Raw genomic sequence first — 12,748 nt, 5'->3', positions numbered from 1 at the left:
GCAGCTCGCAGGCGAGGCACGGCAGTGGTCCCAGGAACAAACGCGTCCCATTATCTCCCCCTTTCGAGAAACTGTCCCCACTTGGCCGGTGCTGTTGGTTTTGGGATGGCTTTGTGATTGGTGCATTTCGGCTGACTTCGCAGGAGATCATCAACGCTCCTAAGCGCGCGACAAAGGGGCTTCGCAACCAGGCAAGCTACAGGTGATGCGCCGGCAGCTAGTGCAAGCGGTGGCGGAATCGCGCCGCAACTTGATGAGAAAACGGCCATCCGATATTTCATCACGGAAGCAGCGCTTGCCAGGCTACGACACTGCAACCTTACGTCTAGAAAGACTAGCACGCGGTGTGTGTGACAGGCCACTCAACCGGCCCCGTAGGGCTGAAGAGAGCGTTGCGGGGCTTCAATCGTTCATCCATGAATGACCATCCAGCGGCCCCTTATGACTTAATTGGATGTGATGCTGCATCAAAGACGGATGTGACCTTGGGGTAATGTTTGAGGGTGTGCTTTGAAGTATGAAGCTGCTGGTATGGTTCGGGCAACGCGGAGGACAACTCACCCCCAGCTTTCCAGCCTGGTTCCTGGAGAGCTGGGTATGCGGCCCATGCCGGGGTGAAGCGGACAGGAAGCACTTACAAGCGATGCTGGCCGGAATCCCCGACACCCAAAGCAATATGCATAGCGCCGTTCGTGTCCTGGGTCTATCCACACGCCGACAACTCCTGCCACGCGCGCCAAAGTCATGGCTTCGGAGGCTCCACGTCTGGGAACACATCCTGTAGGAAGTTCAACGAGAACCGCATCGCCTGCTCGTACGCCTTCTCGAACCCCTGTTTGCCGCCATAATACGGATCGCTGATGACCTCCGCCTTACCAGTGCCCGAGTATTCGCCGAAGAGCATGACTCTGGCCTTGCTGTTGGGCTTGCGCCGCTGGATGCGCCGGAGATCCTCAAGATTGCCGCGGTCCATTGCGAAGATGTAGTCGAACTTGTCGAAGTCGGAATCATCGACCTACGACCCCGTCAGAACCGACAGTGGTATATGTCGGCCCAATATTCAATAGTCGTACCTTGCGAGCACAATGGACGTAGTCTGTGATTCCGTGGTCTTCGAGGGTCGACATGGTTCGGTCGTCTGGCTCCTCCCCGACATGGTAGGCACCTGGGTCGAGCGTCAGGCCGGATCGAGAAAGAAAAGTACATGGATGAAGACGTACCTGTTCCGCACGAATCAATCTTCCCAATGAGACCCTCATATGGCGGCTTCTTTGCCAGCGATTGGAACACGCCCTCGGCCATGGTGGACCGGCAGATGTTGCCCAGACAAACGAAGAGCACCGAGGATTGGTCCGGCATTGGCGGTTTGAAGACGAGGAGGGAACAGGTGTACAAGGAGAAGAAGAAGAGAAGAGAGAAAGGTAACAAAATGCGACTAAGTCCGACTCTGCTTTGGAAGCTGAATTGATGTTGAGGACACCGACACAACAAACCGAAGCTTGATGCTGCATATCAGGGTTAGGGTCCCAAACAAACGATAAGAGTCACGTGCAAGAAATTACAAATTTGCAGGCGTGCACAGACCACCTACTGAAGGGTATATAGAGCATCGATCGCCTCCCAGAATCTTAATGCTGTTCTTTTCTTTTCTTCTTCATACTTACCTTGATTGGGTGCACCTGGATCAAGAAGCAGGGGCACCAGAGTGATAGCCTGCCATTGCACATCGGTGGAGCCCGTCACTCTCGATTGTCCTTCGGGGCCGTCGGAATCGTAATTTTTGATGTCATCTTTTCTTTTTCACTGTGTGCTCGGCGTTTGTCGGGCCATGGAGAAGAAGTGATCCAGCCATATCAGTGATACGCTGGTATGTTAGCTTGCTCTCTTTGTTGTTTGAACGTGTTCTGAACCTGGACACATGTATTGAACTGCCTCCGGTACGGTCTTGCTCTGCCAGGTGTGGCATGCCTGTAGCCCTCCCGTGGTTTGCCGCCTTGTTCCAAAAAATCATCTGCGAAAGGAGTCAATTTAACGCGACTACGCAGGTATCATTCATTCTTTTCCTCTTTGAACAGTCACGGCGTTCCAAGTTCAATAACCCCCTTGGACCCGGCAAGCACTCAATAGATCGTCCCTGCAACGGCTTTCGGGGTCAAAGCCGGGCATGGGTCTCTGACAAGCGCTCCTCAACGCCAGCTCGTAGCGCTTCCACATTCGGCTTGTCCGTCCTCAAATTGACAACCATGCAGGTACACGCCACCACGGCATACATTCCGTCTTGATTTCGGTCTCATCCGCCAGCACCAGCGGCGTTCTTGAGGCGATGCTTCGTTGGACCCCTCCGCACCGTCGTTGCCGACGAACCCGAAGCGATGCGAAGCGTATCGTCGAAAAGAATGTAGTCTGCGACACATACATTCTCTGGTGTGCTGACACTTGGGTCGAGGATTGCTCCTTTTTCCTCGAGAAAGGCGATGACAGGCGTATTAAGTCAGTCCTTCGGCGCCTCCATGGTCGGCAGAAGAAGGCGATGTTCTTCCTGGATGGGTCGTCGACGACTACGCTCCACCACGCAAGCTTCGCTGCCGAACCGGTTTCTGTGTTTCGGGGCGGCCGTGGGAGTCTTGGGTCTTCCTCTAGTCACAAGTTCTGAACACAACCCTTGCTAAGCACGTCGAGCGCAGTTGGCTCCACCACCTCCTTGAGCTGCCGCAGGGAGAGGACGGCATCGAACACCTGCTCCAGGCTGGCCAGCGCGGTGGCACATATCTGGTGGTGGAGGACGATCCGCGGCGCCGAGATCAGGATCCCGCTCCGCGTGCCCACAGCGTTCAACATCTCAGCCGTAACGCCGGCACTCGCAAGATCAAGCCAGACCATGTTGGTCTCTGTCGGGCGGAGCAATCTCCCTCCCCGGTCCGTCCACATTCGCGCCACCGCCGCAGCCATGCCGTGGACAGCCCCAAGAACTCCTCTCACATCCACGTCACCCGGCCCAAAATTCTCGAGCAGCGCTTCCCTCGCGGCGGCCGCCAGCACGCCCATTTTCCTGACGCCGCCGCCAATGCTCTGACGCAGCCTTTTGACCCGGCGAATCACCGCCGACGAGCCCACCACCACCGCCCCAATGGGCGCCCCAATGCCCTTGGAAAACGACAGCGTCATGGCATCAGCGCAGGCCGCAATCTCCGCCAGCGTCCCCCCTGCCCGGCCGCCGGAAGAGGAAGCCACGGCATCCCACACCCTCGCCCCATCAATATGTACCATGACCCCGCGGCGCGACGCCCACTCGCGCACGGCGCGCAGCTCCCCGAGCGGCACCACGTTGCCATGCGCCGTATTCTCCAGACTGACCACCCTCGTCGGGCACTCCGTCCAGGCAACACCATCACCAGCACCGTGACCAACATCCGTCCCGTCGGAGGACTCATCACACTCCGACTCCGTCAAAACGCGCGCATGCGCCGTTAAGTCAGCCGCCGTCAGATACAGTCCCCGGCCTTGCCCGTTGGCCGGCCGCACGGGCTGCACCGTGGCACCCGACAGCGCTGCGAGCCCGCCGGCCTCGAAGTTGACGACGTGCGCCGAGGCGTCGGCGAGGACCCCGTTCGGTCGTGCGTAGCGGCACAGCAGCGCGCCGATGGCGAGCTGGTTGGCCATGGTGCCTGACACGACGAAGGCGGCGGCGTCGCAACCGCAGACGGCAGCCATGTGGCGTTCCAGCTGGGCTGTGGTGGCGTCTTCGGAAAAGACGTCGTCGTTAAGGGTGGCGCGGCTGATAGCGGCTAGCTGGCGGATTGAGGGGGTTGTTATGGCGTCCGCTTTTCGGTTTGGAGTGGTGACGTCAGTGACTGCTGGGGCTCAGTGTGCTGTGAGAGGGTACTTACTCCGGAAGTCGTAAGCTGTTCCGGTTCGCGCGGGATCCCCCCAGGAAACCTCGCCGGAAACGTCAACGTGTTCTGGGGTTGTTTTATTGCCGGGAGGTAACTTGGTTCCCCAAGCACGGCTGGGGACATTGCCTGTGGTCTGGGTCATGACGGTGAGACCCATGATGCGAGAGAAGGTCTATTCCGCGGCCGGGCTTCAGAAGGAAGCCGTTTTTCGTTCCCAGCAAGCAAAGAGGCATCTTTCGCATTATGGATGGTGGAGAGCGCCTCGCTTTTATTTCTCTGGGGTAAGCCCATGGGCTGGCCATTCGGGAAGGCACCCGGTGTGTAAGCTCGAGTCCGAGATGGAGCATTCCGACTGATCCGAACCCACCCCAGGCTCACCGACTCGCGAGTTGGCGCGGAAATCTTGGTCCACTTGACCGCTTCGGCGACGATCATTGATCCTATGCTCTTCTTCTCAAACCGTCCGGACTTTCGGGGCTCTGCGATTGGAGCCAAATGCGAGCTTCATCAACCGCGAATCTGGTAGCGAAATCCTCCTGGCCCGTGACAAGAAATTTGCGGCCCCCAACATCGGACTGGTCCGAGGACGGCGGTCATCATTTGCCTCTAGACGCTGCTTAGGTAGGCATGGATCTGGGATCATTGCTCCTCCCTCCCCAGTCCTCCACGATTCGACGCAGTGCGAGGTTTCTGACCATTCTCTACCTATAATGAGTCCTGTGTTTGGCCGGGACTTTGTTCAAACCCCTTTCCACATGCCGGTTGCTAGCCGGAGAGATCAGTACATATCATATAATGATTGGAAGCTGGCGTCTTGTTTTGCAAGTGGTGGTTCCTTGCTTGAAAGAAATAGGTGTGTAGGTAGAAGCCTCCGTTGCCAGCTCGAACCTCGGCCTGCTCCTTGCTTGCTTCTTCCCTCTTACATGTCGTGTACATGTATAAACAGGTGTGTACATGGATTGCGCTACTCTTATGTGCAAGAAGCTGACTCACTAACAGTCCCTGAGTGGCCGGGTCGACAATGTCCAAACCAGCCAGTATCACTGTGACGGAGACCGAGTACGGAGATCAAGAATCAGAATTGCTAGCAAGCCTTGGTCTCCAACGAGGAAGCAATGGTCTGATTTCCTGGCGGTCGGACAGCAAAGACCATCCCCGGAACTGGACCAGTGGGCGAAAAGTTTTTGACACGACCGTCATCATCTTCCTGGAGTTCTTCGTCACTGTCGTTAGCACGGCCGGAGTGAGTGCTGCCTTTGCCATGGCTTACATTCAGGGAAATAGCCCGCACCATGCTCGGAAGACTACCTAATCCGTCCTGTTGCTGATTTTGTGCTTGTGACAGGCCTCAGCAGCACATGCAGCACAGGCAGATTACGGCGTCGACAAGGTGTCTTTGACAATGGCCTTCACATTTATGTATTTAAACCCCCTGAGTGGTGCTATTAATGCTACATACCTGGTTTTGCTGACTTGAACATGAAGGTACAACCTCGGCCAGGCTTTTGGGGGCCTCTTAACCCCAGCATTCTCCGAGCTCATCGGGCGTCGGACCCCCTACCTCGTCTCCAGCGCCGTCTTCAGTCTCTTCTGCCTCGTGGTCGGCATCGTCCCTCACCTCTCGGCCGTGTGGATCGGCCGCTTCGTCACGGGTTTCACGTCCGCGGTGCCCGCCGTCGTCACTGCCGGCAGCATCCACGACATGTTTGACGGCTCGCAGCGCGTCTGGCTCGTCGTGGTTTGGAACGCCGGGTCCACAGCTGGGCTGTGCCTGGGCCCGGTCTTCGGGGCCTACATCGCGTCGGCGTGCGGCTCTTGGCGATGGGTCTTCCGCTGCTCGGCCATCATCACTGGCATCTGCTTCGCGTGTCTGTTGGGCATCCGGGAGAGCAGGTCCAGCCAGATCCTGAAACGCAAGATGGCCGTGCTCGAAGCTCGGGGCGGCAGCGTCCGAAACCTCGACTGGTTCAACCCGGACGACGCGCCCGACGCGAGGACGATGGTTGAACTGGCCGTCGTCCAGCCCCTCCGGCTGCTGGCGACGGAGCCCATCGTCGTCATGGTCACGACCATCTCGGCCGTGTCCTGGGGCATCATCTACCTCTTCACCGAGTCGCTGCCGGAAGTGTACATGTCCCTCGGTGCTGGCTTCACGCGCACTACGTCCTCGATGGCCTTCCTGGCCTTTTTGCCTGGTGTTGTGCTGAGCTTTCTGCCTCGTCTGTGGGACCAGAGGGTTGTTCGCAAGGGTCTGCAGCGGGGCGAGGGGATACAACCGTGAGTCCTGTTCGCCTGATTGCAGACATAACGCTAACTTTTGTGTTAGTGAAGGCAAGATCATGGGTTTTGCCATCGCCGCTCCTGCGTTGGCCGTCGGGCTGATATGGTTCTCCTGGGCCATCCCTCCTGCGGCGCCCCGAATGCATTGGCTGGTCCCCACGGCTGCACTCATCCCTGTCGGATTTGCCGTCAACGAGATGGCCTACACGCTCAGCGCCTATCTCACCGACGCCTACCTGGTCTACGCCGCTTCCGCCTTCTGTGGTTTGGCCTTCGTCCGGGCCTTGGTCTCGGGCGTCATGCCTCTGGTGGGACAGCAAATGTATCCGGCTTTGGGCGCAAACGTTGCGGGCACACTCGTCGCCTGCTTCGCACTTGTCTTCTGCCTGGCTCCTTGGGTCTTTTATCGGTATGGCAAAGCCCTGAGAGAGAAGAGCCCGTTCGCTAGGCACAGTTTGGAAAGTCATCTCAAGAGTCAGATTCCTGTGCGGAATGAAGTGGACGCAGCGCCCTGATGAAATGGCTGGGCGAAATGGAAATATTACCTGTGTATGGATGTATAGGATACCCAGCGTAGCTGGAAAATACCTTACGCGTACATGAGGCCCATCAGGGTCGGAACGTCCTTGCATCCCACTCCGCCTGCAGGAGAATGATGCAACTTCCGGATTGCGTAAGTACAAGGGTCTTCTTGCCGATTGCGTCGGAAAGCCATTGATGATGACGAGAGGCGATCCTCGAAGACGCGATTTGCGGGGCATCGCGACAACCATGTGCGATCCCCACCATCCCAAGACATGGAGGGGTTGATCGTCATACCAACAACATGCCAACAGTAGGTAGATCAACGCCGATAGCTCCGCCGGCGATTGAAGGGCCGGTGATTACGGATAACGTTACCTCTAAGACTCGAAGATCACCAAACTTCGCGCTTTCAGCTAGAGCAAAGGATATGTTCAACAACTACGAACGGGATTCATTCCGCTTCGGTATGGGGAGGCTCGGATAGGACGGGATGGGGCAATACCACTTCGGCGCCCGGCGGGCTTTGCATCCCATCCCGGCTCGTTTTGTCCCCCGACTTCCTTCTCAAGTCACCTTCCAACCTATTGCTCGTCCCTCACTCTGAAGTTGGGACTGAGCCCGTCGATCTCACCAGACCGACGGTCGATGACAGACAACGGGAAAGTCGATTTCAATGAATTGCGTGGTCCGATTCGAAAAAGCAAAGCGCGGAAGACGGATCGTATCTGTGGCGAAATTCATCGGGGCCGTTCTTGATCCGCTCACATGGAAGTTTGGACCGGGCCTATCCAATACCCGTGCCGGCACCAACCGACGTTAAACTTGCTATAAGTCTGAACCCGACCGTCACCGTTCGAACGAAACCGAACCGACAACCACACGAGACTGTGACGGGATTGTGGCCCACACCTACCCGATAGAAGCCGATAAAGCAGTCTGACCGTTGGCTCTGTTCCCGTTTTCAGACGGAGAACCTCAAAAATGGTCCAGCAATGTTCTCAGCAACGGCCCGTTCAGAACAGCGAGGTCTACGTGCTCAGAAAGGCTCCGCCTTTCCCAGCTTTCTCCCCTCCCTCTCCCATTACGCCCGCCGAGGATTTTGACGATACCTCCAATGCCTTCGGCCTGACACAGCCGGACATTGTCGTGTGCAGCAAGAAACTCGCTGTCATTGAGGAGCGATTGTCTCGTGCCGTCCATGTCCTCACCACCGAAACTACCGCCCTTCAGAAACTCGCCAAGCTCTACTCCTCAGACCGGGTTGCGCGCGATGGCTTTACCCGCACCATTGACGCAATCATCCACTCCCAGGCCAACAACAGCGGCAAGCTGGTGATCATTGGCGTCGGCAAGTCGGGACATATCGCCAGGAAACTTGTCGCAACCTTCAACAGCCTGGCCATTGAAGCTGTCTTCCTCCACCCTACCGAGGCCTTGCACGGGGATTTGGGCCAAATTTCACAACACGACAGCCTTCTTCTCATCACCTTCTCGGGCAAAACACCCGAGCTCCTGACCCTCCTCCCGCACCTCGACAAATCCCTCCCCCTTGTCCTCCTCACCGCCCACACACGCCGGGAAACCTGTGAGCTCCTCCGCCACAGGCCAGACGCTATCCTTCTCCCGGCGCCCGTCCACGAGACAGAGACCACATCCTTCGGTGTTGCTGCCCCGACCACATCCACCACCGTCGCTCTCACGGTAGGCGACGCCCTCGCCATCGTCGCTTCGCGCGAACTCTACCCCAACTTGTCTTCAGTATTTGCGCGGAATCACCCGGGCGGCGCAATCGGCGCTGCCCTGCGGAAGCAGCCACAGCCACGCGATAAGGATGTGCGGTCCGTCATGATCCCGATGTCCGATATCCCACCTCTCCTCGAGAACACATCCTCACCCGCATCACCAACGAGTACAACGACCATCGACTCAGGAACAGTAACAGGCTTGGATGTTCTTCGAGCAGGATACGCCTCCCCGTCAGGCTGGCTTCAGCTATGTCCATCTGCTCCACGACCCGGCAATCACCCCAGCAGTGGCGTCATCTCGCCACGCAAGATACGCCGCCTAACGGCCGAGGACATGGCCCGCGCGCTGGAGGACTTGCGGTGGTGGTTTGTCACGCCGAGGAGGGAGTTCATCCCCGTTGCCGCGGATACCAGCGTGCAGAGGGCGGCTGAATGGATTAGGGGGTTGAGGGTTGCAACTGCTACTGCTGCCAGTACAAGTACAGCTGCTACTGAAAGCGGGCAGGAGATGGAGGAGGAGGATGTGGGTGGTGAGGCTCAGGGTGCGTATGGCGACGAGGCGATTGTCGCTGTTATGGAAAACGGGGAGTGTGTTGGCTTGTTGGAGGTGGGGAGGTTGCTTGAGATGGCTTGATGTTATCTGCATGGGATTAACATGCGAAATGGTTTGGGCACTGGATGGGTGGATGTTACGATGAGAAATGTGCGGGGTAGAACGGGGTGGAAGGCAGATTTTCGCAGTTTGCGTTGCACGGCTAGCGTTTAGCATGGCGTATGAGGGATCTTTGGTTGCATTTGTGTATAGGTCGCGTCACTGACGGCTTAACCTCGATGGCGTGGCGGTTACCCATCTGGACATGGATTCAGACAAGCTGCGGCCATATCTCACCGCATCAGGGAGGGATTTTCGCTATATCATGGTGCTGTACAGGAATCAACTTCCGTACATTCGAATTTGCCAACTTTGACTGGCACAATCATCTATCGTCCATTACCCAACACGCCATAATGTCCTCCCCGTCCCCTAAGCAGTACGATGACATAAGCGTTCTACAAGGCCCATTTGATAGGATATTTGGCACAGTAATCCTCATCTGGTGGGACCACACGAAGGTTGGACCACTAATCCTCATCACTGCTGCTACTCTTTCCCTCGCTCTCCTGCTCCGTTCCGTTCCCCGGTTCCGATTCCGATTCCGACTCTGCCTCGGACTCGGAGGACGAGGAACTGCTGCTCGAGCTGGACGACTCGGCCGCATCCCCGCCGGCCGCCGCATCCACCATCTCGGCATCCTCCGAGCCGTCCTCGTCCTCGCTACTGCTGCTGCTGCTTTCGTCATCTGACTCGCTCGCGGATGACTCGGACTCAGACGAAGAGCTGTTGTCGTCACCAATATCGGTGCGCACGTTCCTTAACCTGCGCCGTTTGGCCGGCTGCTGGGAGCTGTCGCTTCGTCCCCTGCCGGTGGCACCGTTGATAGCGGCGGTGGTGGCGGCGGTGGCTGGTCCCTGGCCGGTTGATGCTGACGACGAGGACGCGCCGCTTGTTGTTGTCGTCGTCGCTGCCGCGCTCACCGCCGACGCGGTGCTCTCCTCGCTGTCTGATGATGACAGCTCGTCCAAGACCCTTTCGGCGCGGATACGCTTCAGGAGGCGGTGTTTCACTTCTGGAGTGGCTATGCGCAAAACGTATTCCACCTCGTCGAGGCTGCGCTTCCCATTGGCATTTTTGTCGGGCTGGTTTTTCCCGTTCGGTTGTTGGTGGCGGTGTTGTTGTTGTTGTTGTTGGTGCTGGTGGAGGTCTTGCAGGAAGCGGGCTATTGTCTCGTCGTACTCGTTTTGCTTTGTCTCCTTGTCCTTGAGCGTCGCGGGAAACGCGTCCGCGCCGGCCTCCATGTCTTTCTTTTTGATCTCGGCGGCTGTCTCCCGTAGCCTTGTCCGGACGAAGCCTTTCAAATCGCGGATGTATTGGTAGAAGATGGAGATGTCGGACGAGGGGACCTTGTCTTGGTCGAAAACGTACTTGATGAGGAGGGTCTGGTGGTTCTTGTTAAATTTCCATGATTCCCGCGCGGTGTGCCACTGTCGGAGATAGTTGAGGGAGGGCTCGAGATTGAAGTCGGTTCTGGAGGCGGCGACGGTCTTCTTTGTCGCCTTCTTCTTCTTTGGTCTCTTTTCCTCGCTAGTCCTGTCCGCGGCGTCCTCCTTAGTGCCGTCTGCAAAGGACACCGATTTCCTCAGAGACGACGGCGTCCCTTGGCTTGCTGATGTGTCGTTCCTGCGCTGCTTCTTGTTTGGTGTCTGCGCGGGACCGGCAGCGTCCGGCGTCGACGCAGAGTCTGGTAGCTTTCTTTTGAAGGCGCTCGCCGGACTTCCGTTGGTTGTCCGGGCTTGGTGGGCGCTGGGGATCGGCGGAGTGGGTTTTGGTCCTGTATTGGGTGCCCCCGAGCTAGCGATAGCTTCGCCAGATGCAGGTCCCTTGAGCTTAAGGCCCAATCGCTTCCAGGCCGGGACGTGACCCGACATTTTGAAAGCGCAAGGGAAACGTCAGGAATTGGACGAGCGGGAGGGACGGCTGGGGATGGAGCGGCGCGGTAGTCCACAGGAGCAGCAAGAGAATCTGACAAGCCAAGCTGCCTATTTCATGCCCAACTCGTCGAAAAAGCTGGAATTGGAGCCCTGAGCGACATTCCTGTGTTTTTTATTGGGTGTTTCTGCTGCGTGTTGCAGATTTGAACAAGCCGCCTGCAGCAAATTTCTGCCCAGATGGAGGTTATCGGTACCCGATGCACGGGTGCTGAATCCGATAAAGATCTTGGTCCTCACACATCGGGGCAGCTGGAAGGCTTGGCGTAACGGACGTTGCCAAGCTGTGCCAAGTCGGGTGTTGTGGCCTAACGTTCAAGGCATGCATTCAACTTCCCTGCAGGGCAACCTTGCTCCAGGCAAACCGCAGCAACGCGTCAATCGCTCTGCTGCTGGGAAGCTCCCCGAACAACGAACCGCTGCCGCCTGCCCAACACGGCACAACCACTTTCTTCCACCACAACCACAACAACGACTCCGCTGTTCAACCTAATTCAATCTACTCCTGAACCGTCTCCAAAACCACTCCAACTGCATCAAGTTACTGCTTGTGAAGATGGCGGGTACGGCTTCTGTCAGCTGCTGCAACAGCTTCCCGCTCCACCTGCCATGGCTCACACAATGATGCAGGCAACGCTGGTTACGACAGGCACATCACTATCTTCTCGGAACAGGGGAGACTCTACCAAGTTGGTACGTGCGACTCGGATAATGTCACTGCGCGCGCTTGCTCAATCGTTGGAACGTCTCATGGATGGCCGCCTAGCCGGGACAGTGGGTGACAAGTATGTTGAAAAAAGTGCTGATGGTTGGTCTTAGAATATGCCTTCAAGGCCATCACAGCGGCGAACATCATGTCGGTCGGTGTGCGGGGCAAGGACTGCGCCGTAGTTTTGTCCCAGAAGAAGGTGCCGGTAGGTTGCCTCAGCCTGCGTGGCCCACGGTTCGAGCTAACGGCGGACAAGGATAAACTCATCGACCCCTCATCTGTATCGCACATCTTCCAAATCTCGCCGTCAGTCGGCTGCGTCATGACCGGCTCCATTGCCGATGCCCGCGCCTTCTCGCAGCGCGCCCAGTCCGAAGCCGCCGACTTCAAGTACAAGTTCGGCTACGAGATGCCATGCGACGCTCTGGCCAAGCGGCTGGCCAACATCAGCCAAGTGTATACTCAACGGGTACGAATTGTCGAAATCTCGCATGAGTAAGCCTGAGATGCTGACGGTCCCAGGCGTACATGCGACCGTATGGCGTTGCGACTACGCTGATATCGCTCGATTCCGAGTTCGGGCCCCAACTGTTCAAATGCGACCCCGCCGGCTACTACATTGGGTACAAGGGCACCGCCGCGGGCCCCAAACAGCAAGAGGCGCTCAACCATCTCGAGAAGAAACTCAAGAACAAGGACCACGCGCCGGGTGACTGGAAGGAGGTGGTTGAGCTGGCCATCACTACTCTCAGCACCGTCCTTAGCATGGACTTCAAGAAGACTGAAATCGAAATTGGCATTGTTGGAGGGCCGCGTCCCGATGGCCAGGAAGGGACGTACCCAGGCTTCAGGAAGCTGACGGAAGATGAGATCGACGAGAGGTTACAGGCGATCGCCGAGAAGGACTGAGGCGATGGCGGGGGATGAAATTGTTTGAAAGCCAATATGCTCCATGAGAGGCCCATAACCTCTTGGTTGTTGCGGCCAAATCGCGGGGCCGCGGGACGGAT

General features: G+C 57.4%; 6 protein-coding genes across 6 annotated transcripts; 3 read left to right on the top strand and 3 right to left on the bottom strand.

The window, feature by feature from the left end:
* Positions 1 to 742: 742 nt before the first annotated feature.
* N657DRAFT_578352 (protein-tyrosine phosphatase) lies at positions 743 to 1,359 on the bottom strand (the record flags this gene model as incomplete). The annotated part of the gene is made up of 3 exons (XM_062789308.1): positions 743 to 1,015; positions 1,074 to 1,165; positions 1,221 to 1,359. 3 exons carry the CDS (start codon positions 1,357 to 1,359, stop codon positions 743 to 745), a joined length of 504 nt encoding a protein of 167 aa, XP_062645041.1.
* A 667-nt stretch (positions 1,360 to 2,026) lies between these two features.
* Positions 2,027 to 4,050, bottom strand: N657DRAFT_665561 (uncharacterized protein; the record flags this gene model as incomplete). The annotated part of the gene is made up of 4 exons (XM_062795296.1): positions 2,027 to 2,314; positions 2,695 to 3,369; positions 3,454 to 3,821; positions 3,888 to 4,050. 4 exons carry the CDS (start codon positions 4,048 to 4,050, stop codon positions 2,291 to 2,293), a joined length of 1,230 nt encoding a protein of 409 aa, XP_062645040.1. The 3' UTR covers positions 2,027 to 2,290.
* Positions 4,051 to 4,914: 864 nt separating this feature from the next.
* Positions 4,915 to 6,688, top strand: N657DRAFT_657843 (major facilitator superfamily transporter; the record flags this gene model as incomplete). Its single annotated transcript, XM_062794843.1, has 4 exons — positions 4,915 to 5,136; positions 5,239 to 5,312; positions 5,379 to 6,170; positions 6,220 to 6,688. The coding sequence occupies 4 exons, from the start codon at positions 4,915 to 4,917 to the stop codon at positions 6,686 to 6,688; spliced, it is 1,557 nt and encodes a 518-aa protein (XP_062645039.1).
* A 991-nt stretch (positions 6,689 to 7,679) lies between these two features.
* On the top strand, positions 7,680 to 9,077 carry N657DRAFT_577936 (SIS domain-containing protein; the record flags this gene model as incomplete). Its single annotated transcript, XM_062789279.1, has 2 exons — positions 7,680 to 8,894; positions 8,964 to 9,077. 2 exons carry the CDS (start codon positions 7,680 to 7,682, stop codon positions 9,075 to 9,077), a joined length of 1,329 nt encoding a protein of 442 aa, XP_062645038.1.
* A 267-nt stretch (positions 9,078 to 9,344) lies between these two features.
* Positions 9,345 to 11,234, bottom strand: N657DRAFT_648089 (uncharacterized protein). Its single transcript, XM_062793455.1, has one exon. The coding sequence runs from the start codon at positions 10,967 to 10,969 to the stop codon at positions 9,566 to 9,568; it is 1,404 nt and encodes a 467-aa protein (XP_062645037.1). The 5' UTR covers positions 10,970 to 11,234; the 3' UTR covers positions 9,345 to 9,565.
* Positions 11,025 to 12,647, top strand: N657DRAFT_657840 (N-terminal nucleophile aminohydrolase; the record flags this gene model as incomplete). Its single annotated transcript, XM_062794842.1, has 5 exons — positions 11,025 to 11,037; positions 11,660 to 11,722; positions 11,849 to 11,943; positions 11,995 to 12,207; positions 12,261 to 12,647. 5 exons carry the CDS (start codon positions 11,025 to 11,027, stop codon positions 12,645 to 12,647), a joined length of 771 nt encoding a protein of 256 aa, XP_062645036.1.
* Between the last annotated feature and the right edge of the window lie 101 nt (positions 12,648 to 12,748).

The sequence above is a fragment of the Parathielavia appendiculata genome (genome assembly GCF_033297405.1).
Source record: "Parathielavia appendiculata strain CBS 731.68 unplaced genomic scaffold N657scaffold_12, whole genome shotgun sequence".
Taxonomy (NCBI): Eukaryota; Fungi; Ascomycota; class Sordariomycetes; order Sordariales; family Chaetomiaceae; genus Parathielavia; species Parathielavia appendiculata.
This window is presented reverse-complemented; position numbering and strand designations above follow the sequence as displayed.

What these genes read in the sequence shown, in the direction of transcription:
- N657DRAFT_648089 (XM_062793455.1), bottom strand. Translation starts at nt 10,969, where the DNA reads ATGTCGGGTCACGTCCCGGCCTGGAAGCGATTGGGCCTTAAGCTCAAG.